This window comes from Microcaecilia unicolor, chromosome 6 (genome assembly GCF_901765095.1).
Source record: "Microcaecilia unicolor chromosome 6, aMicUni1.1, whole genome shotgun sequence".
NCBI lineage: Eukaryota > Metazoa > Chordata > Amphibia > Gymnophiona > Siphonopidae > Microcaecilia > Microcaecilia unicolor.
This window is the reverse complement of record NC_044036.1, coordinates 81,242,704-81,265,249: the sequence shown is the minus strand read 5'-3', so window position 1 is coordinate 81,265,249 and position 22,546 is coordinate 81,242,704. Positions and strand designations below refer to the sequence as shown.

The following is a 22,546-nucleotide window of genomic DNA, read 5'->3' as shown; positions in this document are numbered from 1 at the left end:
TTTACATTTACAAACATTTTTTGAAAATTCAGATATATGAATTTTAACCCAGCAACTATGTGTGCTGCAAGAAGCAGATGTAAATGTAAGCCCATGGTTTTCCCAGGGTAATTTTCAAAAGAGAAGTGCACCTATACTTTTGCTTTAAAAATCCAGTAAAGTCTGTACAGAGAAAACAATAGTTATAAAACTACCCAGAGAATGGGGAAAAAGCCTCAATAACACACCAAATGAAAACTGGGTTATTAAAGTGTTATACATACTCTGGGTCTAAAGTTTTCATTCCTAGTGGACCAAGCAGTTTTTTCTCTGCTATTTCCAGTGCTTTCCAGGCTTTCTTGGGAGTGAACAGCTCAGGAGCCTAGAACAACAGTATTTTAGAAGTCAATAACTTTTTTGCCGTGTCTACCATAACAATGCTTACAGTTGTAATTAATATATCTAGAAAATCAGCAAACATCACATAATCTTTAGACTATTACAGGCTAGATTTACTAAAGTGTGTTAACAGCATTAGCACGCACTAACATGTCCTCTAGCTGTACTGCTTCCCAGGGCCGCTGAGAGACTGAGCTGGGTCCGGGGCAAGGCTGCCCCCAGCCCCCCCCCCCCCCCAAGGATCGCCACCCGCCCCCCCCCCCAATCGCTACTGCTGTTGCCTCCCTCTTCTGCTCCCAGGCCGCGGGCACCGCAGTCCCCAGACTCCATCTACCTTCCCTCAGCTCACTTCTGTCTGCCATTCGACCCCCTTCACTTTAAAAAAAAAAAAAAAATCTCGAAATCGGTAGCGCAGCACCTTCTGTATGAAAGCGGCAGATCGCCTCGGGCGGGCCTTCCCTGTGTCCCGCCCTTGCGGAAATAGGAAATTACATCAGAGGAGGGCGGGACACAGTGAAGGACGGCCCAGCCAAGGCGAGGTTTTTTTTAAATGCAGGGGATTGGATGGAAGACAGAAGGGAGCTGAGGGTAGGCAGGTGGAGACTGAGGACTGCGGCACTGGCGGCCTGGGAGGAGAGGGTGAGAGACCCCGGCACCGAGCCCCCCTTGGAGTCCTGGGCCCGGGGAATTTTGACCCCTCTCTCAGCGACCCTGCTGCTTTCCCTTCCAGAGAAGGGGACACGGGAGAACTAATTGAGGTGGCAGGATCAGGAAATGTGGTGGATGCCTGGAATGCCCTCCCACGAGAAGTGGTGAAAAAGAAAACAGTAACAGAATTCAAAAATGCGCAGAATAAACAAAGGATTCCTTTATCGAAAGACAATGGAAGCACAACCATATAAGGAGTTTTCTTTCCTTATAAGGTGCTTAGCCCTGCCCAGTACATCTCAGAATGCACTGGGCATCGCCACTGTGTTCTGGGCAGGCCTGAAGCAGGAGAGAGGAGCTGTTGCTCCTGCCCGCCTTCTTCCACCTTGTAAAGGTACACGGAGGGGTGCGGGTGGGGTCGGGACAGAGGGGAGTGTGTGCATGCGTGGGGGAAGGGGCCCGACTCACTGGACCACCAGGGAACATTTTAAAAAAAGATTTTTAACTCTGGAATTCTTTGCCAGAGAAGGGTAGATAGTGGGGTTCCCCAGGGGTCTGTGCTGGGACCGCTACTTTTTAACATATTTATAAATGATCTAGAGATCCGCGTCAGCCCAGGAAGCGGCAGACGTTTTCCAGCAAAAATATAAAACTTTGCCAGAGTCTTCTGGCACGCGAGCAGCACACACTGCGCATGCCCGCCCGTCGCGAGCGTGTCTCCTACTCCTACTTATCATTTCTAGTTAAATCAAAAAGCATATAAATAAATAAGAAAACAACTCCAAAGGGGAGGTGGGTGATATTGTGAGAACAATCAGCCTGCTGTCCTCGGAGAATAACTGCTACAGGTTAGTATCTTCGTTTTCTCCGAGGACAAGCAGGCTGCTTGTTCTCACAAGTGGGGTATCCCTAGCATCCAGGCTCACTCAAAACAATAAACACTGGTCAACTGGGCCTCGCAACCGCGAGGACATAACATAGGTTAACCTGAAACTATATACAGCTAGCTGAGAGTGCAGCCTGGAACAGAATAAAACGGGCCTAGGGGGGTGAAGTTGGATTCTAAACTCCAAACAGATTCTGCAGCACTGACTGCCCAAACCGACTGTAGCGTCGGGTATCCTGCTGATGGCATTAGTGAGATGTGAATGTGTGGACTGATGACCAAGTTGCAGCCTTGCAAATCTCTTCAAAAGAGGCTGACTTTAAGTGAGCCACTAACGCAGCCATGGCTCTAACATTATGATCCGTGACATGGCCCTCCAGAGTCAGCCCAGCTTGGACATAAGTGAAGGAAATGCAGTCTGCTAGGCAATTTGAGATTGTGCGTTTTCCGATGTCGACTCCCCTCCTGTTGGGATCGAAAGAAACAAACAATTGGGCGGACTGTCTGAAGGGTTTCGTCCACTCCACGTAAAAGGCCAATGCTCTCTTACAGTCCAAGGTGTGCAAACTGCCTTCGCCGGGGTGGGTATGAGGACAGGGAAAAAATGTAGGCAAGACAATTGACTGGTTCAGATGGAATTCCGACACCACTTTAGGAAGGAACTTAAGGTGCGTGCGGAGGACTACTCTGTTATGATGAAACTTAGTAAAAGGTGAACGCACCACCAAGGCCTGAAACTCACTGACCCTACGAGCTGAAGTAACAGCCACCAAGAAAAAGACCTTCCCGGTCAAGTACTTCAGATGGCAGGAATTCAGTGGCTCAAAAGGAGCTTTTATCAGCTGGGTGAGGACGACGTTGAGATCCCATGACACTGGTGGAGGTTTGACAGGGGGCTTTGACAAAAGCAAACCTCTCATGAAGCGAACAACTAACTTAGGCTGTCCAGAGATAGGCTTACCCTCTACATGGCGATGATAAGCACTAATCGCACTAAGGTGAACTCTTACGGAGTTGGTCTTGAGACCAGACTCTGACAAGTGTAGAAGGTATTTGAGCAGGGTCTGTGTAGGACAAGAAAGAGGATCTAGGGCCTTGCTGTCACACCAGACGGCAAACCTCCTCCATTTAAAAGAGTAACATCTCTTTATGGAATCTTTTCTGGAAGCAAGCAAGACTCGGGAGACACCCTCTGAAAGACCCAAGGAGGCAAATTTTATGCAGAAGCGACCCCTCGTTCTGAGTGATGAGGGTCGGAAAATACTCCAATCTTCATGGTTCCTTGGAGGACAACTCCAGGAGAAGAGAGAACCAAATCTGACGAGGCCAAAAGGGAGCAATCAGAATCATGGTTCCATGATCTTGCTTGAGTTTCAGCAAAGTCTTCGCTACTAGAGGTATGGGAGGATATGCGTACAGAAGGCCTGTTCCCCAATGTAGGAGAAAGTCATCTGATGCTAGTCTGTCGTGGGCCTGAAGCCTGGAACAAAACTGAGGGACCTTGTGATTGATCTGAGTGGCAAAAAGATCCACCAAGGGGGTGCCCTACACTCAGAAGATCTTGCGGACTATGCCCATGTTCAGAGACCACTCGTGAGGTTGCATTATCCTGCTCAACCTGTCGGCCAGACCATTGTTTACGCCTGCCAGATAAGTGGCTTGGAGAAACATGCCGTGATGGCGAGCCCAAAGCCACATCTGGATGGCTTCCTGACATAGAGGGCGAGATCTGGTGCCCCCCTGCTTGTTGGTGTAATACATGGCAACCTGATTGTCTGTCTGAATTAATGTTTAAATCGTTTTTATTAATAAATTGACACATAACAAATGCTTGTCAAGAAAATGCATAACACAAAAATTGTCTTCTAACATCTCATGTGCAATACTAGAATAAACAATATATGTTATTTTTATTATATTTTCCCCCCTTCTTACCCTCCCTCCCTCCCTGCCTGAACTAATCTTGTGTTCCTCTCAACCCACCCCCCTCCCCACTCGGTGTCTCCACAACTTCTATATAATAGAATGGACTGAATAGGGCTCTAACCATTAGCATAAACAACTGGCCCGACTTCACCTCTCTGATATTTGAAGTGAGTTCAATACTTTGCAAAATACACTGAGGGCCCTATCTAAAAGGAAAACATAGACGGGCTTTATCCCATCACTCAGTTCTTTGGGTAGGGCCAATTTCAGATATTCTCACGGATAAGTCAAAAATTCAAGAGAAGACTACGTGCTTTCGGTGTAAGGGTATTCCATAAGGGCTCCCATTGGGCCTGGAACTTTAAACCACTTGTGCTTTCCAAATCATGTATCCCACACCTGTCAATTCTCATTTGCTGTACTAATTGAGAGCGCCATACCTGTAATGGGGGCGCCTCTTGTGCTCTCCAAAATTGTAGTATAGTATTTATTCCAAAATAAATTGCTATCTTTGCAAACGCTCTAAACCCGTCTGGTGGGTCTACTGTGTATTTAAATAAGTTAAATAAGATTAACGGCTCCCTCAGGAGAGTACAATCCCACATTTGATCTATTCCCTTTAATGCTTGTTGCCAAAATCTTGCTGTATAGGGACAGCTCCAGAACATATGGCCTAGGGTTGCCGCAGGCTGGCTGCACTTGGGGCACACACCTGTCGTGTTAAATCCCGCTTTATGTGCTCTCTGCGGAGATATGTGAGTCCTAAGCAGCCATCTATACAGCCGTTCCCTCTGCGGAATGGAAAGTCTCTGCTTATAAATGGATTTTAAATAAGTCCTACAGTCATCCTCAGTAAATGTGCAACCCAGATCCCCCGACCATTCTCGTGCTAGACGCCGGAAATCCAGCTCTGCTGTAGTATCTTTGAGTTGTCTATGGTGAAATTTTAGCGGCACCTGCAGCTGAGCTCCCAATGTAAACTCTTCAGATAGAACCTCCACCACATCTTCTGTAATATCTGTCCATTCTAATGTGGCCACATAGTGTCTCAACTGGTAATATGCAAAGTAATGCACTGGGGAAATTCCGTATCTGGCCTGGAGTTCCGCGTACTCCAGAATGCGTCCCTCCTCTGTGACTATGTGTGCCAAGTATACAATCCCTTTTTTTGCCCAACTACTGAATATATTAATCCCTCTGCCGGGTGGGAATGCAGGATTATTACAAATTGACACCCACGGGGTTACACGAGAAGAAAAATGATACTTTCTACACACCCATCTCCAAGTCTCCCTGAGGGGTCGCAAAAGTGGATGCCTCTTAAATGCCATCGGTGGTAATGGGGCACCCGTGTGTAGCAAATGACTGAAATGTATATTCGGAAACACCGAAGTCTCCACCAATGTGGCGGAGAACTCAGATGTCCCCCGATACCAGTCGTTTATATGTCTCATGGAGCATGCAGTCGTTAGGAATTTGATATTTAGAAGTCCCATGCCACCTCCTTCCCTTGGCGTCACTATTTGGCTGTATGATATTCTGGGTTTCTTTCCCTGCCAAAGATATGTTTGTAATAAGCGCTGTAACTGCTTATCATCTTTGTGTTTCAAAAAGAGTGGTAGTTGTTGAAAAACATATAACCATCTAGGGGCCACCATCATATTAAATAGTGCTATTCTACCCCAGATGGTGAGCGGGAGCTCTTTCCACATCATCAATTTACTTTTAGTCATCTCCATTAATGGGCCTACGTTAACTCGATACATAGCGGACCTATCGCACGGGATGTATACTCCTAGGTATTTCAGCTTATTCGTCTCCCACCTAATGGGGGCCTCCCCCCGCCAGAGGGACTCAGTTCCCAAGTTCATAGGCATCGCACAAGATTTAGAGAGATTGAGTTCAAATCCCGATAACATCCCATATTCTTTTATCAGAGATAGTGCCGCTTCAAATGATTCCCGTGGCTTAGTCAATAGTAGAAGAACATCATCCGCGTAAGCCAACGCTCGGATCTCCTGTCCCCCCAGCTGTACCCCACGAATTCTGGGGTCGGAGTTAAGAAGGCGCAACAGTGGCTCTAGCGTTATATCAAACAATAGTGGGGACAAGGGGCAACCCTGCCTTGTTCCTCTCCCTATCCTGAACCGTGTCGAAAGTCCCCCATTAGCTGATATACATGCTTCCATGCCAGAATACAAAGTCTCAATAGTTTGGATTATTCCAGGAGGGAGTCCTATCCACTTCAATACATAGAACAGATAACTCCACCCCACTCTGTCAAAAGCTTTAGTGGCATCAAGGCTCACCAATATCCCTGGTGTCTCGTGGAACTGACACTGTGCCATTGCTAGTAACATTCTCCGTATATGTACAACAGAATGTCTTTTTGGAATAAAGCCCACCTGCGCCGGATCTATTACACTAGGTATACATCTACCGAGTCGTGAAGCCATAATCTTTGCTAACAACTTAATATCCACATTGATTAGTGAAATAGGCCTATAGGATTCTGGATCTTCAACCACTTTCCCAGGCTTCAACAGTAATGAAATACAGGCGGTGTTTTCATATAAGGGAAATTTCCCTTCTTGTATCACCGACTGGTGGTATTCAAAGAGCGGCCGTATTAAGTGAGGTTGTAATAGCTTATAAAATTCTCCGGAATACCCATCCACCCCTGGAGCTGAAAAGGATTTCAGTCCTTTAATTGCCTCTATTAATTCTTTAGGTTGGATGGGAGCTTCTAAGCCCGCTATATCTAGATCCCCGAGTTTTGGCATCTTGGCTCTTTTCAAAAAATCATTCATTTGTATTTCCCCAGCCGGGTGTTCAGCTGTGTATAGTTGTGCAAAGTGTTCTTGGAGCAATTGAAGGATTCTATCCGGGCAATTGGTGAGGCTTCCCGTCTTTTCTTTTAGTACCGATATGGTTCTACCTCCCTCCCGTCTCCTAACTATCCGAGCCAGCATTCCCCCCGTTCTATTCCCAAACCTGTGGAAGCTATACTTCTGAAAGATTCTATTTTTTTTTCATTCTCTCATGCAGCAGGGAATTCACCGCTGCTTGGATAGATAGATAAGAGTCTCTATTAGTTATGGTTTGCCGAGTCATATATCGATTTCTGGCTTTCTGTAATTGTCTATTTAAGTGCAGGAGGCTAGCCGAGTTTTTTTTCCGCCTATTTGCAATAAAGGCAATTATGTTACCTCTGAGGACTGCCTTTCCAGTGCACCAAAATAATTGGGGATTAGATTCATGTTGTCTATTAAACCAACCATATTCTTCCCATTTTGTAACTAAAAATTTTTGAAAAGACTTATCCCTTGCTAAGTGACTGGGGAATCTCCATTGCCTGGTCGGTTGGTAGCTCCCAGGTGCCTCCAGTTCCAACCAGACAGGGCTATGATCAGATATCAATATTTCTTCAATTTTAGTGTTTTTAATACACGCAAATAGTGTGGGAGAAGTAAACATGTAATCTATTCTGCCCCAGGTGCCGTGCGCCCTAGATCTATGTGTATATTCTCTCGAGCCTGGGTGTAAGTTACGCCATGTATCTATGACAGACAGTGAATTGCTAAATTCCTTTAACATTCGACCTCCCCTGCGGTGCTCTCTCCCCTCCTGGTCTCCCTTCGAACAGTCAATTTTTGGGTCCATCAATACATTCATATCTCCCACAATCACTAGTTGCTTACTTTCATAAGGGAGTAACTGCCTAGACAGTCTAGGGAAGAAAGAGTCATCTGGGGGAGTGGGAGCATATACATTTAAAAGGTATAGTTCCCTCCCTTGCAACCATATTTTAATCAGCACGAATCTCCCCTTAGAATCCTGTAAGATCGTCTCCACCGTGCACGCTAGCCGCCGGTGTATACAAATTGCCACGCCCCCTCTCCGCCCTTCTGGAGATGCATAGATCACTTGTCCCACCCAGCCCTGTCTCAATTTTTCATGCTCTTCGGCTGTCAGTTTCGTTTCTTGCAGGCACGCAATATCTGCTTTAAGGTGCTTTAGATGCGCCAGTATCTTTTTCCTTTTAATGGGAGAGGAAATACCTCCCACATTCCAAGTGATTATTTTACAATGTGTTATTTCTTAAACTTTTTGATACCATAACAATGCGCTTGTAACATTCAGCCACTGGGTCCCAGCCCTTTCCCAGTAGCTGTGAGAGGTATATCCTGTTATTTGCTTTTCTCTTCATGCCCATGCAGTTCCTATGCAAGTTATTCTTTTGTTTAATCTGGATTAGAGACCTATGTCCTCTTATTAAAATCCCTCCCACCCTTGATTTGAAATCCCCTGTGAACTCTCCCTCCCCCCGCCCCTCGCCCTCCATTAAGGACCGTGCCCTTACCTAACCCCTAACTACTTCCCTTCCTTGGATGTAGTACCGCTTCCTGACTCTCCCCCCTCCCCCGAGCCCCTTGTTCTCCCCTAATCCGGAAAGGGGGGATGGAATTCTCCCCTCTCCCCCCCATATGCTCCCCCGGAACTTCCTTATAGAACCTTCAGGCAACTTGCTAATCAACAGTTAATACTCTGGGAACATGCAACATAACATTTCTTAAACCACTTTATACAGTAGATATAACATTACTTTCATAACTGTCTCCTTGTTGTTTTCGTTAAGGCTGCAAGCCGAACACAAAGTCCGTCTCCACATGCAGTCAGTAAATTGGAAGTCATGTTCACGGTGGTGCCTCCTCCGGCACCATGAACTCTGCGTCAATAAATTGTTGAGCCTCTGATACTGTGTGGAAGGACCGCCATCGATTCTCATGTTGAATTTTCAAAATAGCCGGATAAATCAGCATAAACCGTGCTCTCTTGTTCACCAGAGTTGTACAGAGCGGATGAAACCGGCGTCTTTGCTCTTGAACTCCGGCTGAGTAATCTTGAAATATTTTAATCGGGTTCCCGTCATATTTCAAAGTATCTCTTTTCAGTCTAAAGCCCCTCATTATCTCCTCTTTATGTAAATAGTTGTGCACTTTAATAATCACCAGTCTAGGTCGCTGCTGCCCTTGTTGCCGGCGGCCAAGCCTATGGGCTCTCTCTATACAGAGTTCTCCATAGCTGTCTGATAAAGCCAATTCTTTTTTAAGCCATTGCTCTAATAAATGTCCCAGGGATTTTTCAGGGATTGATTCTGATAAGCCCACAATTCTTAAATTACATCTTCTTGCTCTGTTCTCCATATCCTCGATCTTGTCTTGTTGAGCTTTAAGTTGTTCCATTAATCGGGTGACGTCTTGTGCTGCTTGTGCTCTTGTGTCTTCCACCGTTGAGATTCTATTCTCCGCCTCTCCCATGCGTCTTACAGTGTCTGCCATAGTAGCTTCCAAACTGCTCATTTGTCGTTCGAGCAAGTCAAATCTTGGGTTAAGTGCAGCACTGACCGCCATAGTTATCTGTGCTAGTTGTTTTTCAGAAAAGTCCCCCAGCTTTTCCAGCTTCCCTTCTGCCATTTTGGCTCCTGTGCTCAGTATGGGACTCTTCCCTTTATCGTATTTGGCCCCGCTTCGAGTTGTTCCTGTGAGTTTAGGCTTCAGAAATTGCTCCATATAGAGTACGTTATGACTTTGTAAATACTGAGCGTCTGATCTTGCAGAGTGGATGCTCGTAGTGTATATATCCCAAGATGTTATATACCTTATGCCTGGGCTCCGCAAACCCTCCTTTCGCCGTTTTCCACTAATTGGGGGCCACGTCCGCGGGTCCGGAGCTCTCTCAGATTTTCCAAACTGCCAAGGAGAGCGGTTCAATTCCACTGAGTTAGTTGTGCGCTTGTGTGAAATATAAGCAAGTATGAACTGAAATCAGCCCACCTACGGGCTGACTCAGTCCCGCTCGCGCTGCTGGCCCCGTATCACTCTAGGATCCCCAAGCACGATGTTCCACCTCTCTCCTCTTTCAGGTACAATCTTTGTGCAAGTAAATTCACTACACACCCTCACAGCATCCACATTAAAGACTGCATGCACTTGTGGAAGATTTAATTTACTTGAGGTAGATGTTCGAATGTTCCAGGGGTTGTTATAGCGAACCTGGTCTTAACCCCGCTATATTCCAGCGTCGTTTCCCCTGTTCACTCGCTGTGAATGGGGGGGGTGAGGGGAATCCGGAAGGAAACTTGTGCGTTTTAATTTATTGCACTCCCCCTTATCCTCTAGTCTGCACTCCCTTCTCCGCCCTCGCTTCAAGCCCCCGATTTCTTACTCTGGGCGTTGTGCCCTCAGCTCTGGTAGTTCTTCACGCTCTCGTGCGCTGCACTTCCGATCGCCATTTTGGATCTGATCGCGCGAGTCACTATTTTCGGCTGCGCTGCACTCCCAAACGTTCCAGGGGGTATTCTAAATATGTCCGCATGCTTTGTGGAGCTTTAGGTGTTGCCAGCTCGCCATGGAGGGATTCTCGAGAGCGGGGGGCGGAGAGCCCATCAACGGTGTATCGGAGCTCTCTCAGACCGCGGCCATCTTGCCGCGCGGCTCCACCGGAAGTCCGTCTGTCTGAATTAAGATTACTCGGTTTGACAGCCAATCTCTGAAAGCCTTTAGAGCGTTCCAGATCGCTCTTAATTCCAGGAGGTTGATCTGCAGACCTTTTTCCTGAAAGGACCAGGCTCCCTGAGTATGGAGCCCATCAACATGAGCTCCCTACCCCAGGAGAGATGCGTTTCGTGGCTGAGGAATTTGGAATGGTCGCACCATGGTCAAATTGGATTGAATTGTCCACCACAGAAGAGAATTCCGAAAGTTGGTGGACAGTTGAATTACATCCTTTAGATCCCCCGCAGCTTGAAACCACTGGGAAGCTAGGGTTCATTGAGCTGATCTCATATGTAGACGTGCCATCGGCATTACATGAACTGTGGAGGCTATGTGCCCCAGAAGTCTCAACATCTGCCAAGCCGTGACCTGCTGAGACGCTCGAACCATGGACACCAGGGACAGAAGGTTGTCTGCCCTTGCCTCGGGGAGATAAGTTTGAGCTGTCTGAGTGTTCAGCAGAGCTCCAATGAATTCCAATGTTTGGACTGGGGTGAGATGGGACTTGGGATAATTTATGACGAACCCCAGCAGCTCCAGCACCTGAATAGTCATTCACATGGATGCCAGAGCACCTTCCTTCGAGGTGCTCTTCACCAGCCAATCGTCGAGATAAGGAAACACATGCACTCCCAGTCTGCTTAGTGACGTTGTGACTACAGCTAGGCATTTTGTAAACACTCTGGGCGCAGATCTAAGCCAAAGAGCAGTAGATGGTACTGAAAGTGCTGTGTTCCCAGCCGAAATCAAAGATACTTCCTGTGAGCTGGAAGTATCGAGATGGGTGTGTAAGCATCCTTTAAGTCCAGAGAGCATACCCAATCGTTTTCCTGAATCATGGGAAGAAGCATGCCCAGGTAAACCATCCTGAACTTTTCTCGGACAAGAAATTTGTTCAGGGCCCTTAGGTCTAGGATGGGACGCATCCCCCATTTTCTTTTGCACAAGGAAGTACCTGGAATAGAATCCCAGCCCTTCTTCCCCTTGTGGAACGGGTTCGACCGCTTGGGCCTGTAGAAGGGTGGAAAGTTCCTCTGCAAGTACCTGTTTGTGCTGGGAACTGTAAGAATGAGCTCCTGGTGGACAACTTGGAGACTTGGATTCCAGATTAAGGGTGTATCCTAAACGGACTATTTGAAGAACCCACCGGTCGGAGTTTATAAGAGGCCACCTGGTGAAAAACATTAACCTCCCCTCAACCGGCAAGTCGTCCGGTACGGAGACGTATATTGAGGCTATGCTGAACTGGAGCCAGTCAAAAGCCCGTCTCTTGCTTTTGCTGGGGAGCCGCAGTGGCCTTAGGCACACACTGTTGACGAGAATGAGCGTGCTGGGACTGAGCCTGGGCAGGCTGCCGAGAAGCAGGAGTGTACCTACGCCTAGCATTGGGAGCACTCCTCTTCTCTCCAAAAAACCTCCTAGATGAGGAGGTAGTTAGCAGAAGACGCCCAGCGGGAGAGAATCCATAGCATCATTATGGTTCTTGATCTGGTCAACTAGATCCTCTACTTTCTCACCAAAAGGGTTATTCCCTCAGCAAGGAACATCCACCATCCGCTGCTGGACCGAATGATCCAGGTCAGAGACACGTAGCCATGAGAGTCTGCACATCACTATACCTTGGGCAGCGATCCTGGATGCTACATCAAAAGTGTCGAACGTACCTCTGGCCAGGAATTTTCGACACGCCTTCTACTGCCTGACCATCTGGCGAAAAGACTTGGCCTGCTCCGGAGGGAATGCATCAACCAAGCTGGACAGTTGCCTCACCGAGTTTCCACAAGTAGATGCTCGTGAAGAGCTGGTAAGATTGAATTTTGGTGGCGAGCATAGTGGCCTGAAATGTTTTCCTCTCAAAAGAATCAAGAGTCCTAGCTTCTCTGCCTGGGGCAGCTGAGGCATAGTCCCTAGTACTCTTGGCTCTCTTGAGGGCGGAGTCCACCACCATGGAATTGTGGGGTAACTGAGACCTCATCAATCCAGGTTCACCGTGGATCCGATACTGGGATTCAATTTTCTTCGGGATCATGGGGCCAGACAGAGGGAACAACCAGTTCCGCATAAGGACTTCCTTCAGTACCTTATGTAGAGGAGCCGTCACAGCCTCTCTAGGTGGAGTAGGTTAATCCAGGCCCTTGAGCATCTCAGCCCTGGGCTCATCCTCAACTTCCATAGGGAAAGGAATAGCCGTAGCCATTTCCTGGACAAAAGATGTAAAGGACAGACTCTCCGGTGGAGATAGTCTCTTTTCTGGTGGAGGGGAAGGTTCAGGGGGAATCCCAAAGGACTCGTCAGAAGAAAGGTACCTGGGGTCTTCCTCTGACTCCCACGAACGCTCCTCTTCAGTATCGGATAAGACCTCCCTCAGGGCACTCCGAGACTGAGCCTGCCTCAATGCCGAAGAACGATGTCCTCGATGGCAATGTCGAGAAGTCGACGTCTGCCTAGACTGCGGTGAAGCTTCCTCCACTGACGTCGAAGGGGAGTCAACCTGGGTGGCAGCCGATGATGCCACAGGCGGCACGGAGGCCGGGGACCTCACCGCAGGAAAAGGGCCAGACGCCGCTGCAGCCGGCGGCATGGAAGGCGCAAGCACAGCAATCCCTCCAGAAGCTCTGGAAGCAGGGCCCGGATGCATTCGTCGAGAACCGCCATCAAAAAAGGCTGCGGGATCGGTGGAGCAGCCAGTGGCAGAATCTGTCGAGACTCGGAAGGAGATATCGGGCTGCCAAGAGATCGACGCGTCGGCACCTCCAGTATAGAGGGGGAGCAGTCCTCTCGGCGCCGAAGCTTTTAGCCTGTATACTGCTCTGCTAGTCAGAGTGGTATAGAAAATTCTGGAAATAAATAAATAAAATAAAATGCAATTACAAACCTTGGCAAAAAATAATGCTCACCTAGCCTAGCACGGACTGTATATAATTTGCACATACTGACAGAGGGTGTTGTGCTCCTTCAAGGAGGTGCCACTATTCCTCAAACAGAATGATTTTTAAGAGGTCAGTGCTGTTAAATGTTCTGGTTCATGTTTGAATGGAGTCCCCTCATGGTTCCTGAAAGGATCTTATTAATATGAGCCTTGACTAGGAGTTTTCACTCTACAATGGAAACACTCTGCTATTCATCCTCAAGACAGCACTCATCTCAAGAAATTGAGTCAAGATGTGTCGCTACCTTCAAGTTTTCATTCCATTGGCAATCTCCTGTTCTTGGCTAAATTCACAGAGAAAACAGTGAAAGTAAACAAGTTTTGGTCCTCCAACATTACATTTCACCCCAGGCAGTCGGGTTTTTGTGACTATCACAGAATCAAAACAGCACTTCTATCTATGTTAAAATGACGTTATCCGTCACCTCAATGGTACAAATGATTATTCTCCTTGTTCCGCATTTGATGTGGTGGAATATACACTCTTCAGCGCCTACACGACACTGATCTGTGGAGCACTGCATCAAACTAGTTTCAGTTATTTCTAGTTCCAGTGTTATCAAGTTACAGTATATACCTCTTTTTATGTCACAAAAGATAACTTTTTTTCTCCAGTTATGCCTTTGTCTTACAGGGTGCCACAAGGCTCAATCCTTACCTCTTTATTTAACATCTTCATCACTCCAAAGTAACTCTTATCCAAGACTTAGGTATTACTTCTTACATTTACATTGATGATATTCAGCTATTAATTGCTAACTATACCTGGGATAAGACCTTTTTATCCAAGATTGTTAACTTATTATTTGAAATCCAAGAAGCAACGAACCCCTCTAAGTCTGAAGTTCTCTGGTCCTTAACCAACATTCACAATTTAACTGCAATCATTAATGGCAGCTAAACAACAGTATGAATATAAAATGGTTTACAAATGAGATAAATAAAAAAAATCAAATCAAATGGATGCTGAACTGAGATGCTTTTTTTAACGTATATTCCTATCATAAACAGTAAGTTGAATAAAGATTTCAAAATGAGCACTTCAGTACATAGCTTACCAAAACCATTGCTACAGTGAAATTTGGCCGGAGCTGGTAGTCACACCACGGACTGGATGCTCTGTAGCTGTCCTTATAGATACCACGTTTGTGGACTAAATCTGGATGTTCCTCATTGGGATTTTCTAGGTCCTCAGAGACATAGAACAGCCTTTCAAAGTTATCCTGAATTTTTCTGTTCCATTCCTCGTATGTCAGCATCACATCCTTTCCTAAAAAACACAGCATTATGGAAAAATGATTCCTGCACACAGGAGGAAGCTTGCATATTGCCAAAAACTGTAGCATACTGTAACAAATGACGCACACAATCCATACCCAGTATTTACTCTTATTTCAGTGATCAGGACAGGGAAATAGGAAGTGTCGATTAGTGATCAATTTTCCCACATGGATGATGCAGAAAACTAAATACATTTTGGTCTATGAATTAGAAAAGGATAAAAGTATATTGAGGGGGAGCAGGAGAGAAATTTAAACAAAATAGCGAATGGTGGGGGGCGGGGCTAGTGCTGGGCAGACTTCTATGGTCTGTGCCGTGAAACTGGAAGATACAAATCAAGGTCAGGTATATACAAAAAGTAGCACATATGAGTTTATCTTGTTGGGCAGACTGGATGGACCGTGCAGGTCTTTCTCTGCCATCATCTACTATGTTACTTGTGATGTTCAAAAATCACTGACTGCCTGAATTTAGGATCTTAAGTTTTGGGCTGAAACTAGGCACCTACCTTTAACTTTAGGTACCTAATACAGGCCAGCTAGTAACTCCATACTTATTTCAGTGATCACAACAGTGCACTTAGGGACCTTTTAAAGCTTGGCATGCGCTAAATGCTGGGCATTCTACTTTATACCTATGTGCCATGGGGCACTTAGCACACACTGTTGTCTGTTAGCATGTGCTAAGATTTAATAAAAGGTCCCCTTAGTGAAATGTAGATTCTTCAGTTGTGAAAGAAATCAGTACAGAGCACCCAACTTTATTTCCCTAACCTTGCCCCATGCCTGACCCTGCTGAGCAGAGGATTATATTTGGGTACATCTAGGCCTCTAACTTTACACATTTATTATATCTTTCGACTAACAGCCTATCTTTGAAGTTCACTGAAAACAGAAGCCCAAATTGTGACAGAGGCTGTTGATCCTAGATTGACCTCAACCACATCTGGATCCACAGATAGGATAATGGTGGATATCCCTTACCCTGGGCTGTGAGGGACTGAAAAGGAGGAAGAATTTTCTCTTGGAGGCAGTGTCTCCAAATGGGTTAATGTCACACATACAGTACAAACAGCAGCAGTCATTCAAGGAAGGATGAGACAGCAAAAGTTCACTCAAATGTAACTTTAATGGAACTAGACCCAACCTGGCCAAGTTTCAGATAACCTTCGTCAGGGGTCTACAAACAATAAATACAAATATAAACATAAAAATCTATAGTCAGTTGATCACTTGGATTTCAGGGCTCTGTTCTTTCCTGGTTTTCTTCTTATCTCTCCCAGCGTACCTTTAGTGTATACTCTAGCGAATCCTCCTCTACTTCTATCCCACTGTCAGTTGGTGTACCTCAGGGATCTGTCCTGGGACCTCTTCTTTTCTCCATCTATACTTCTTCCCTTGGCACTCTGATCTCATCCCATGGTTTTCAGTATCATCTTTACGCTGATGACTGCCAAATCTACCTCTCTACACCAGATATCTCAGCCGAAATCCAGGCCAAAGTATCAGCCTGCCTGTCTGACGTTGCTGCCTGGATGTCTCAGCGCCATCTGAAACTAAACATCACCAAGACTGAGCTTCTTATCTTTCCCCCTAAACCAACCTCTCCTCCTCCCCCATTCTCTATTTCTGTGGATAACACTCTCATCCTTCCTGTCTCATCAGCTTGTAACCTTGGGCTTATCTTCGACTCCTCCCTCTCCTTCTCTGCACATATTCAGCAGACTGCTAAAACCTGTAGTTTGTTTCCCTATAATATCACCAAAATTCACCCTTTCCTTTCTGAGCACACTACCAGAACCCTCATCCACACTTTTATCACCTCTCACTTAGACTATTGCAACTTGCTTCTCACAGGTCTCCCACTTAGCCATCTCTCTCCTCTTCAATCTGTTCAAAATTCTGCTGCACGACTAATATTCCGCCAGTGTCGTTATGCTCATATTAGCCCTCTCCTCAAGCCACTTCACTGGCTTCCTATCTGTTTCTGCATACAGTTCAAACTCCTCTTATTGACCTATAAGTGCATTCACTCTGCAGCTCCTCAGTACCTCTCCACTCTCATCTCTCCCTACATTCCTCCCCAGGAACTCTGTTCACTGGGTAAATCTCTCTTATCTGCACCCTTCTCCTCCACTGCTAACTCCAGACTCCATTCCTTTTATCTTGCTGTACCATACTCCTGGAAAAGACTTCCTGAGCCGGTACGTCAAGCTCCATCTCTGGCCGTCTTCAAATCTAAGCTAAAAGCCCACCTTTTTGCTGCTGCTTTTAACTCCTAACCCTTATTCACTTGTTCAAAACCCTTATTTTATCATCCTCACTTTAATATTCCCTTATCTCTTGTTTGTCCTGTTTGTCTGCCCTAATTAGATTGTAAGCTCTGTCCAGCAAGGACTGTCTCTTCATGTTCAAGTGTACAGCGCTGCGTATGTCTAGTAGCGCTTTAGAAATGATAAGTAGTAGTAGATCATCTATCAAATAAGACACTAAAATTAAAATAGAAACATTACCACAATGATTTCCAAATATATTCACTGGTAAATGCATAAGTAGCCAATATATACTGCAATTCCCTGTTGACATATAAAAACCTTCCAAAATTATAACCTATACTTAAGGCAGTTGGATTATTTTGTATTAAAACTATAGAAATGTTATTAAGGAACCTGTATTTACATGTGGTTTTTATACGACAAACAGGGAATTACAGTATATAATGGCTACTTATGCATTTACCAGTGAATATACTAACATGTATTTGTGTTTATTGTTTGTAGACCTCTGAAGAAGGTTATCCGAAACTTGTCCAGGTTGGGTCTAGTTTCCATTAAAGTTACAATTGAGTGAACTTTTGCCCTCCTGTCCCTTCCTTGGATCACTTCTGTTCACTTGGATATTGCAGCAGGTTGTCTCCAGTTTTGTTTCTGCTTTAATGTTATGCATACCATGAGAGTAATGAACTTCACTCCTAAGAAAGGAGGTTATATTAAGTAAGATCTCAGTCTCTCAAGTTTACCGATATTGACTGCATTCTGCCAAAGAGAGCTTCCTTCTGGATTTCATAAGCTGTAATGTATAAAGGTAGCTAGCTGATCAAGGTATGTTGGAAACTTTCTGATCAAGTCAGCTGAACCCAAGATAATTAGGAATCTCTCTATTTTTCTGCCACATTTTCTTAATCTCCGACTGCATTTTTTAGTACTATGAGCAGACATTACTTACCACCTCTCTTTATGGTGACTCCTTGATAAGGAAATATTTTTTTCTTACTCAGTTCACTTAGCCAGCGAACTGTGGATTTACTCAGACCAACTATTTCCACAGCTGAACCATCCCTAAAGAAAAAGAAAAAAATCATCTCTAGGAGAACATGCTTCTCAACATTCCTTCAGAAATGCAAGGCATGCTAGAATGCAATGTGAAGGGGAAAAAAAAAAGGACTCAAATACATCCAACTCCCTTGTTTAGATCTAAATGCAAAATAAGAATATTGATAGAAACAAACAAGAGGAAAACAAAGGTGAAATTTAAAACTTACCTACTAATTTTCTTTCCTTTAGTCCTACCAGCCCAGCCCAGGTGATTAGGTCATGTCTTTCTGTCAGCAGATGGGAAAAAAGAACTCCGAGCTGACCCCATTCCCCTTATAGGAATCTGGTGCTACTTTCAGCTCCTCAGTGCCCTTTGTCTAAACTAAGGCAACCACTGTTGCCAGGTGGAAAATTTTTTTCCCACCCAATCCAGCGTAAAAACAGCCCAAAACCCGCCCAAACTCAAACCACGCCCCTGACACCCCCACCCCCGCGTCATCAACCCCGCCTCCCCGTCACCGGCCCCGCCTCCCCGTCACCGGCCCCGCCTCCCCGTCACCGGCCCCGCCCAGAACGTCAGTAACCCCGCCCAAAACGTCATGTAACCCCGCGCAAAAGTCACTAACCCCGCACCCCGCGGCCGAAAAAAACGCCCAAAATAAAAAAAAAAAAAGCCCAAAAAACCGCAACCCGCCGCGGGCAAACATTTCCCGCGGCGGGTCGCGGAAAACCGCCCAATTGGGCGGTAAAACCGCCCACCTGGCAACTCTGAAGGCAACCAATTCACCACCAAAGCTAAACCTCAAGCAGTCAAAACCTTCACTCTATAATCATTAACCCAGAAATGAGACAAGGTAACAGCATACTCTCTATCAGTCTTCTGAACTTGTCAGGCAAAAATGTTTGATCTTCCCTGGGGGGGGGGGGGGGGGGGGGGGGGGGGGGGGAGGGGTGGACTGAAGGAAACAAAATTAAAGGCAAGTTTAAATTTCAATTGCCTTATCATCCATGTCAGACTAATCCAGACGAGTGGAACATACCAAAGCTCCACCCAGATTGGGTGGAGGAAACCACGGTTCCTCTCAGGACACTTACATTCAAGGCATAAGCCCTCCTGACGGTCTTAGAAGAGGGGTGAAAAGGAGGCAAGGGTGCTGCTCTGCCACTGTTGTCTGCCTACAAAAAGTCCTGTACCCTTCAATAGGCTGACCAGCAAACTCTTGCTGGCATAGTTCAAAGTGATTGTGTCCAATGACCTTAAGATCTCCAAACAGGTAGAAAAAGCAACAGTCAAAACCAAAAGGCTGCTTGGCTGCATAAGGAGAGGGATGACCAGCAGGAAAAAAAAAAAAGAAGAAGTGATAGTGCCCTTGTATAAGTCTCTGGTGAGGCCGCATTTAGAGTACTGTGTACAATTCTGGAGACCGCACCTACAAAAAGACAAACAGGATGGAGTCGGTCCAGAGGGCGGCTATGAAATTGGTAAGAGGTCTTGGTCATAAAACCTACAGGGACAGGCTTAGGGGCCTCAACATGTATATATGCTGGATGAGAGACGGGAGAGAGGGGATATGATAGAGATGTTTAAATACCTCAGTGGCGTTAATGTACAGGGGGTGAGACTTTTTCAAATAAAGGAAAACTTTGGAATGAAGGGGCATACGATGAAGTTAAGAAGAAATAGAAGAAAATACACTTTCACGGAATGGCCTCCTGGTGGAGGTCGTGGAGATGGGGACTGTGTCAGAGTTTAAGCCATGTGGGATCCCTTAGGAAAGAGTTAGTGGTTACTGGGGATGGGCAGACTGGATGGACCTTTTGGCCCTTATCTGCCATCATGTTTCTATGATTATCCACTTAACTCCACCAAAAACTGATAATGGTAGAGAGCACCGAGACTTACTGGGATACATCAACAGATCAATGACCCATATGTAATTCAAAATGCACATCTCAAAAGATGAAATAAAACCCACCTGATATGGCAGAGCCCTGGCTTAAATTGTCCGACTTCCTTACATCAGTGAGAAAGCCTGGTTTTAACAAAAGTGAAACACTACCTCAAAAAGGTAAAGTACTGGGTGCAGATATGCCCTTTCCTTTAAAAATTACCAAAAGCCATCAATGCAACAATATAAAAGTGGCTCTAGCCTAACAGCTCAAGAGAAAGAAGACAGAACTCTGGGGCCTAAAGCTTAGGTTTCAAGCAGAAGTGGCATTTGGCGCACGTAGGTCATTACCGCCCGGTTACCACGCAAGTCTTTACCGCTAGGTCAATGGCTGGCGGTAAGGTCTCAGACCCAAAATGGACGTGCGGCAATTTTAATTTTGCTGCACATCCATTTTTGGCAAAAAGTTTTAAAAAGGCCTTTTTTTCACAGGCACCTGAACAATGGATCGGCACGTGCCCAAACGCCATGCCTACATTACCGCAAGCCATTTTTCAGCACACCTTAGTAAAAGGACCCCTGAAGGACTTAAAACCTGTTGAGCATTAGTGACACTTACTTGAAGGACCTGCTGCAAGCCTTAAATAAAGCAGAGAGTGGAGCGTTTGAAGGGATGTGGAAATGCCCCTCATCCTTCCCTGGGCACATACCCATTAGAAGCACTGCTAGCACAAATGAGAACTGAGAACAAATACATGACACAGAAATTAAAAAAAAAAAAAAAAAAAGTTGTTCCAGTGCCTGCTTTGATAAATCATGCCTGATGGGTGGAGGAGTGGCTTAATGGTTTGTGCAGCAGGCTTTGATCCTGGCAACCTGGGTTCAATTCCCACTGCAGCTCCTTGTGACCTTGGGAAAGTCACTTAGCCCTCCATTTCTCCAGGTACAAAAAGTGAGATTGTGAGCTCTCTAGGGACAGAGAACGTGTACAGCGCTACGTGTCCAGTAGCACTATAGAAATAATTAGTAGTAGTAGTATATTTGTGCAACTCTTGCGGTCCAGCTGCTTCTAGTGCGATCAAGAACAGGGGTGTACTATTCCACTCCAGCTTACTGCTATCTCTGCTTTGGGTGTACTTCAATTACTTCTGTTTACTTCTATATACGCCATTTCTTCATCTGCTTTATTCTAGCTCAGTGATTCTCAACCAAGTCCTTGGGACACACTTAGCCACAATGAATATGCAAGAGATAGATTTGCATGTATGCAGATGCATCTCATGCATATTCATTGTGGGTGTCCTGAGAACCTGACTGGCTGAGTGTGTACCGAGGTTTGGGTTGAGAACCCCTGCTCTAGACATATTACTGCTTTGTTGTAACATGCTCTCAACATGTTAATGATGACGACACCGATACCTTGGGGTAGATGGAATGCCACGACTGCGTGCTCTCTCGCTCTCTCCCATTTTGTCCATCCAGGTGCCACAATTAAACTGGTTTCCTCCAAAGACAAAGCCAGTATTGAGATCTACTCCAGCAGTCACATTAAAACCTAGAACAGAGCAAAGCAAAAACTGAATTGAGATCAACAGCAGACACTGAAAAATGTTCCTCTCCCCCCTTCCCCATCATCTCAGCTGCTTGATTATACTAGATCTCTAAGCACTTGGATACACTAGATTTCTAAACAAACTAATCTTCTGATCATTCAATCACATGGGAACATTATCTGGTCAATAATCAGCTGGCAGAGTCACCGCATGAATTCAAAGTGCAAAAGGAAGTGCTTTGCAAGAATAGACACTTTCAGAGAGCATATGTAAAGAACATAAAAGGAAGAGTAGGCTTTGCCACAGAAGCCTTGTTACCTTCATCTTTCATATTTCGATCTATCTGAGGCCCAGCGTTCCTCTCTCGAAACTGTATTCCTTGCACATGGCGTTGTAGTGACTCCTGTATCACGTCATACAAAGATTGGTCCTGTGCAAAGTTAAACAAAAAGACGGGCAATCAGAGCAGAGCTACCAGGAGAATGTGCCAGTAGCACAGAAAATGTGATTCTAATAGAAGGAAAAACAAACAAAAAAATTTAATTTAAAAAAATGCATAACATAAGAACGAGAGACCTACTCGATTGTTAGAAACACTGCCTCTTTAAAATCATATATTGTCAATATATTCCCTTCTCTGGCTAAGAAACTACAACAGCATATTTATTGCACATTTCTGCTTTAGGAAGAGCCTTCCCTGCATAGTTCTGTTATCGGCTGTGCCTGCATAAGAAAGAAACAACATGGCACAGTAAGATGGGAACATCCCCTGGACCTTACAGCACTCTGGACACCTGTTCTAAACATATTTGTCTATTGGCTAGAGGAACCACCCATCTCTTGTGTGCAGAGAGTATATTTATTGTAAGGTTTTGTAAAGGGTCATGGATTTGATATCCTGTCTTTCTGTGGTACAACCAAAGTGGTTTACATATACTATATGCAGGTACTTTCTCTGTCCATAGTAGGCTCACAATTTAAGTTCTGTACTTGGGGCAACGGAGTGTTAAGTGACTTGTCCAGGGTCACAAGGATCTTTAGTGGGAATTGAACCTGATTACCCAGGTTCTTAGGCCACTGCACTAACAATTAGTCCTCCTTATTGAGATTCCATCTTAGGACATCTGTAGGGACTGTTAGAACTCTTTTGAAACATCTTGTATAGATGCTTGTGTCGAGACCAGTA

General features: G+C 45.4%; 1 protein-coding gene across 3 annotated transcripts in view; it reads right to left on the bottom strand.

The window, feature by feature from the left end:
• AGL (amylo-alpha-1, 6-glucosidase, 4-alpha-glucanotransferase) overlaps nt 1-22,546 on the bottom strand; it is a 137,183-nt gene that overhangs the window by 4,661 nt on the left and 109,976 nt on the right. For all 3 annotated transcript variants that reach the window (XM_030207631.1, XM_030207629.1, XM_030207630.1), the window contains exons 27-31: nt 21,679-21,790; nt 21,227-21,362; nt 17,830-17,942; nt 14,383-14,594; nt 264-361 (exon numbers count right to left, since the gene is read on the bottom strand). In XM_030207631.1, the coding sequence (XP_030063491.1) occupies nt 264-361; nt 14,383-14,594; nt 17,830-17,942; nt 21,227-21,362; nt 21,679-21,790 (671 nt within the window). The remainder of the gene's footprint in view (nt 1-263; nt 362-14,382; nt 14,595-17,829; nt 17,943-21,226; nt 21,363-21,678; nt 21,791-22,546) is intronic.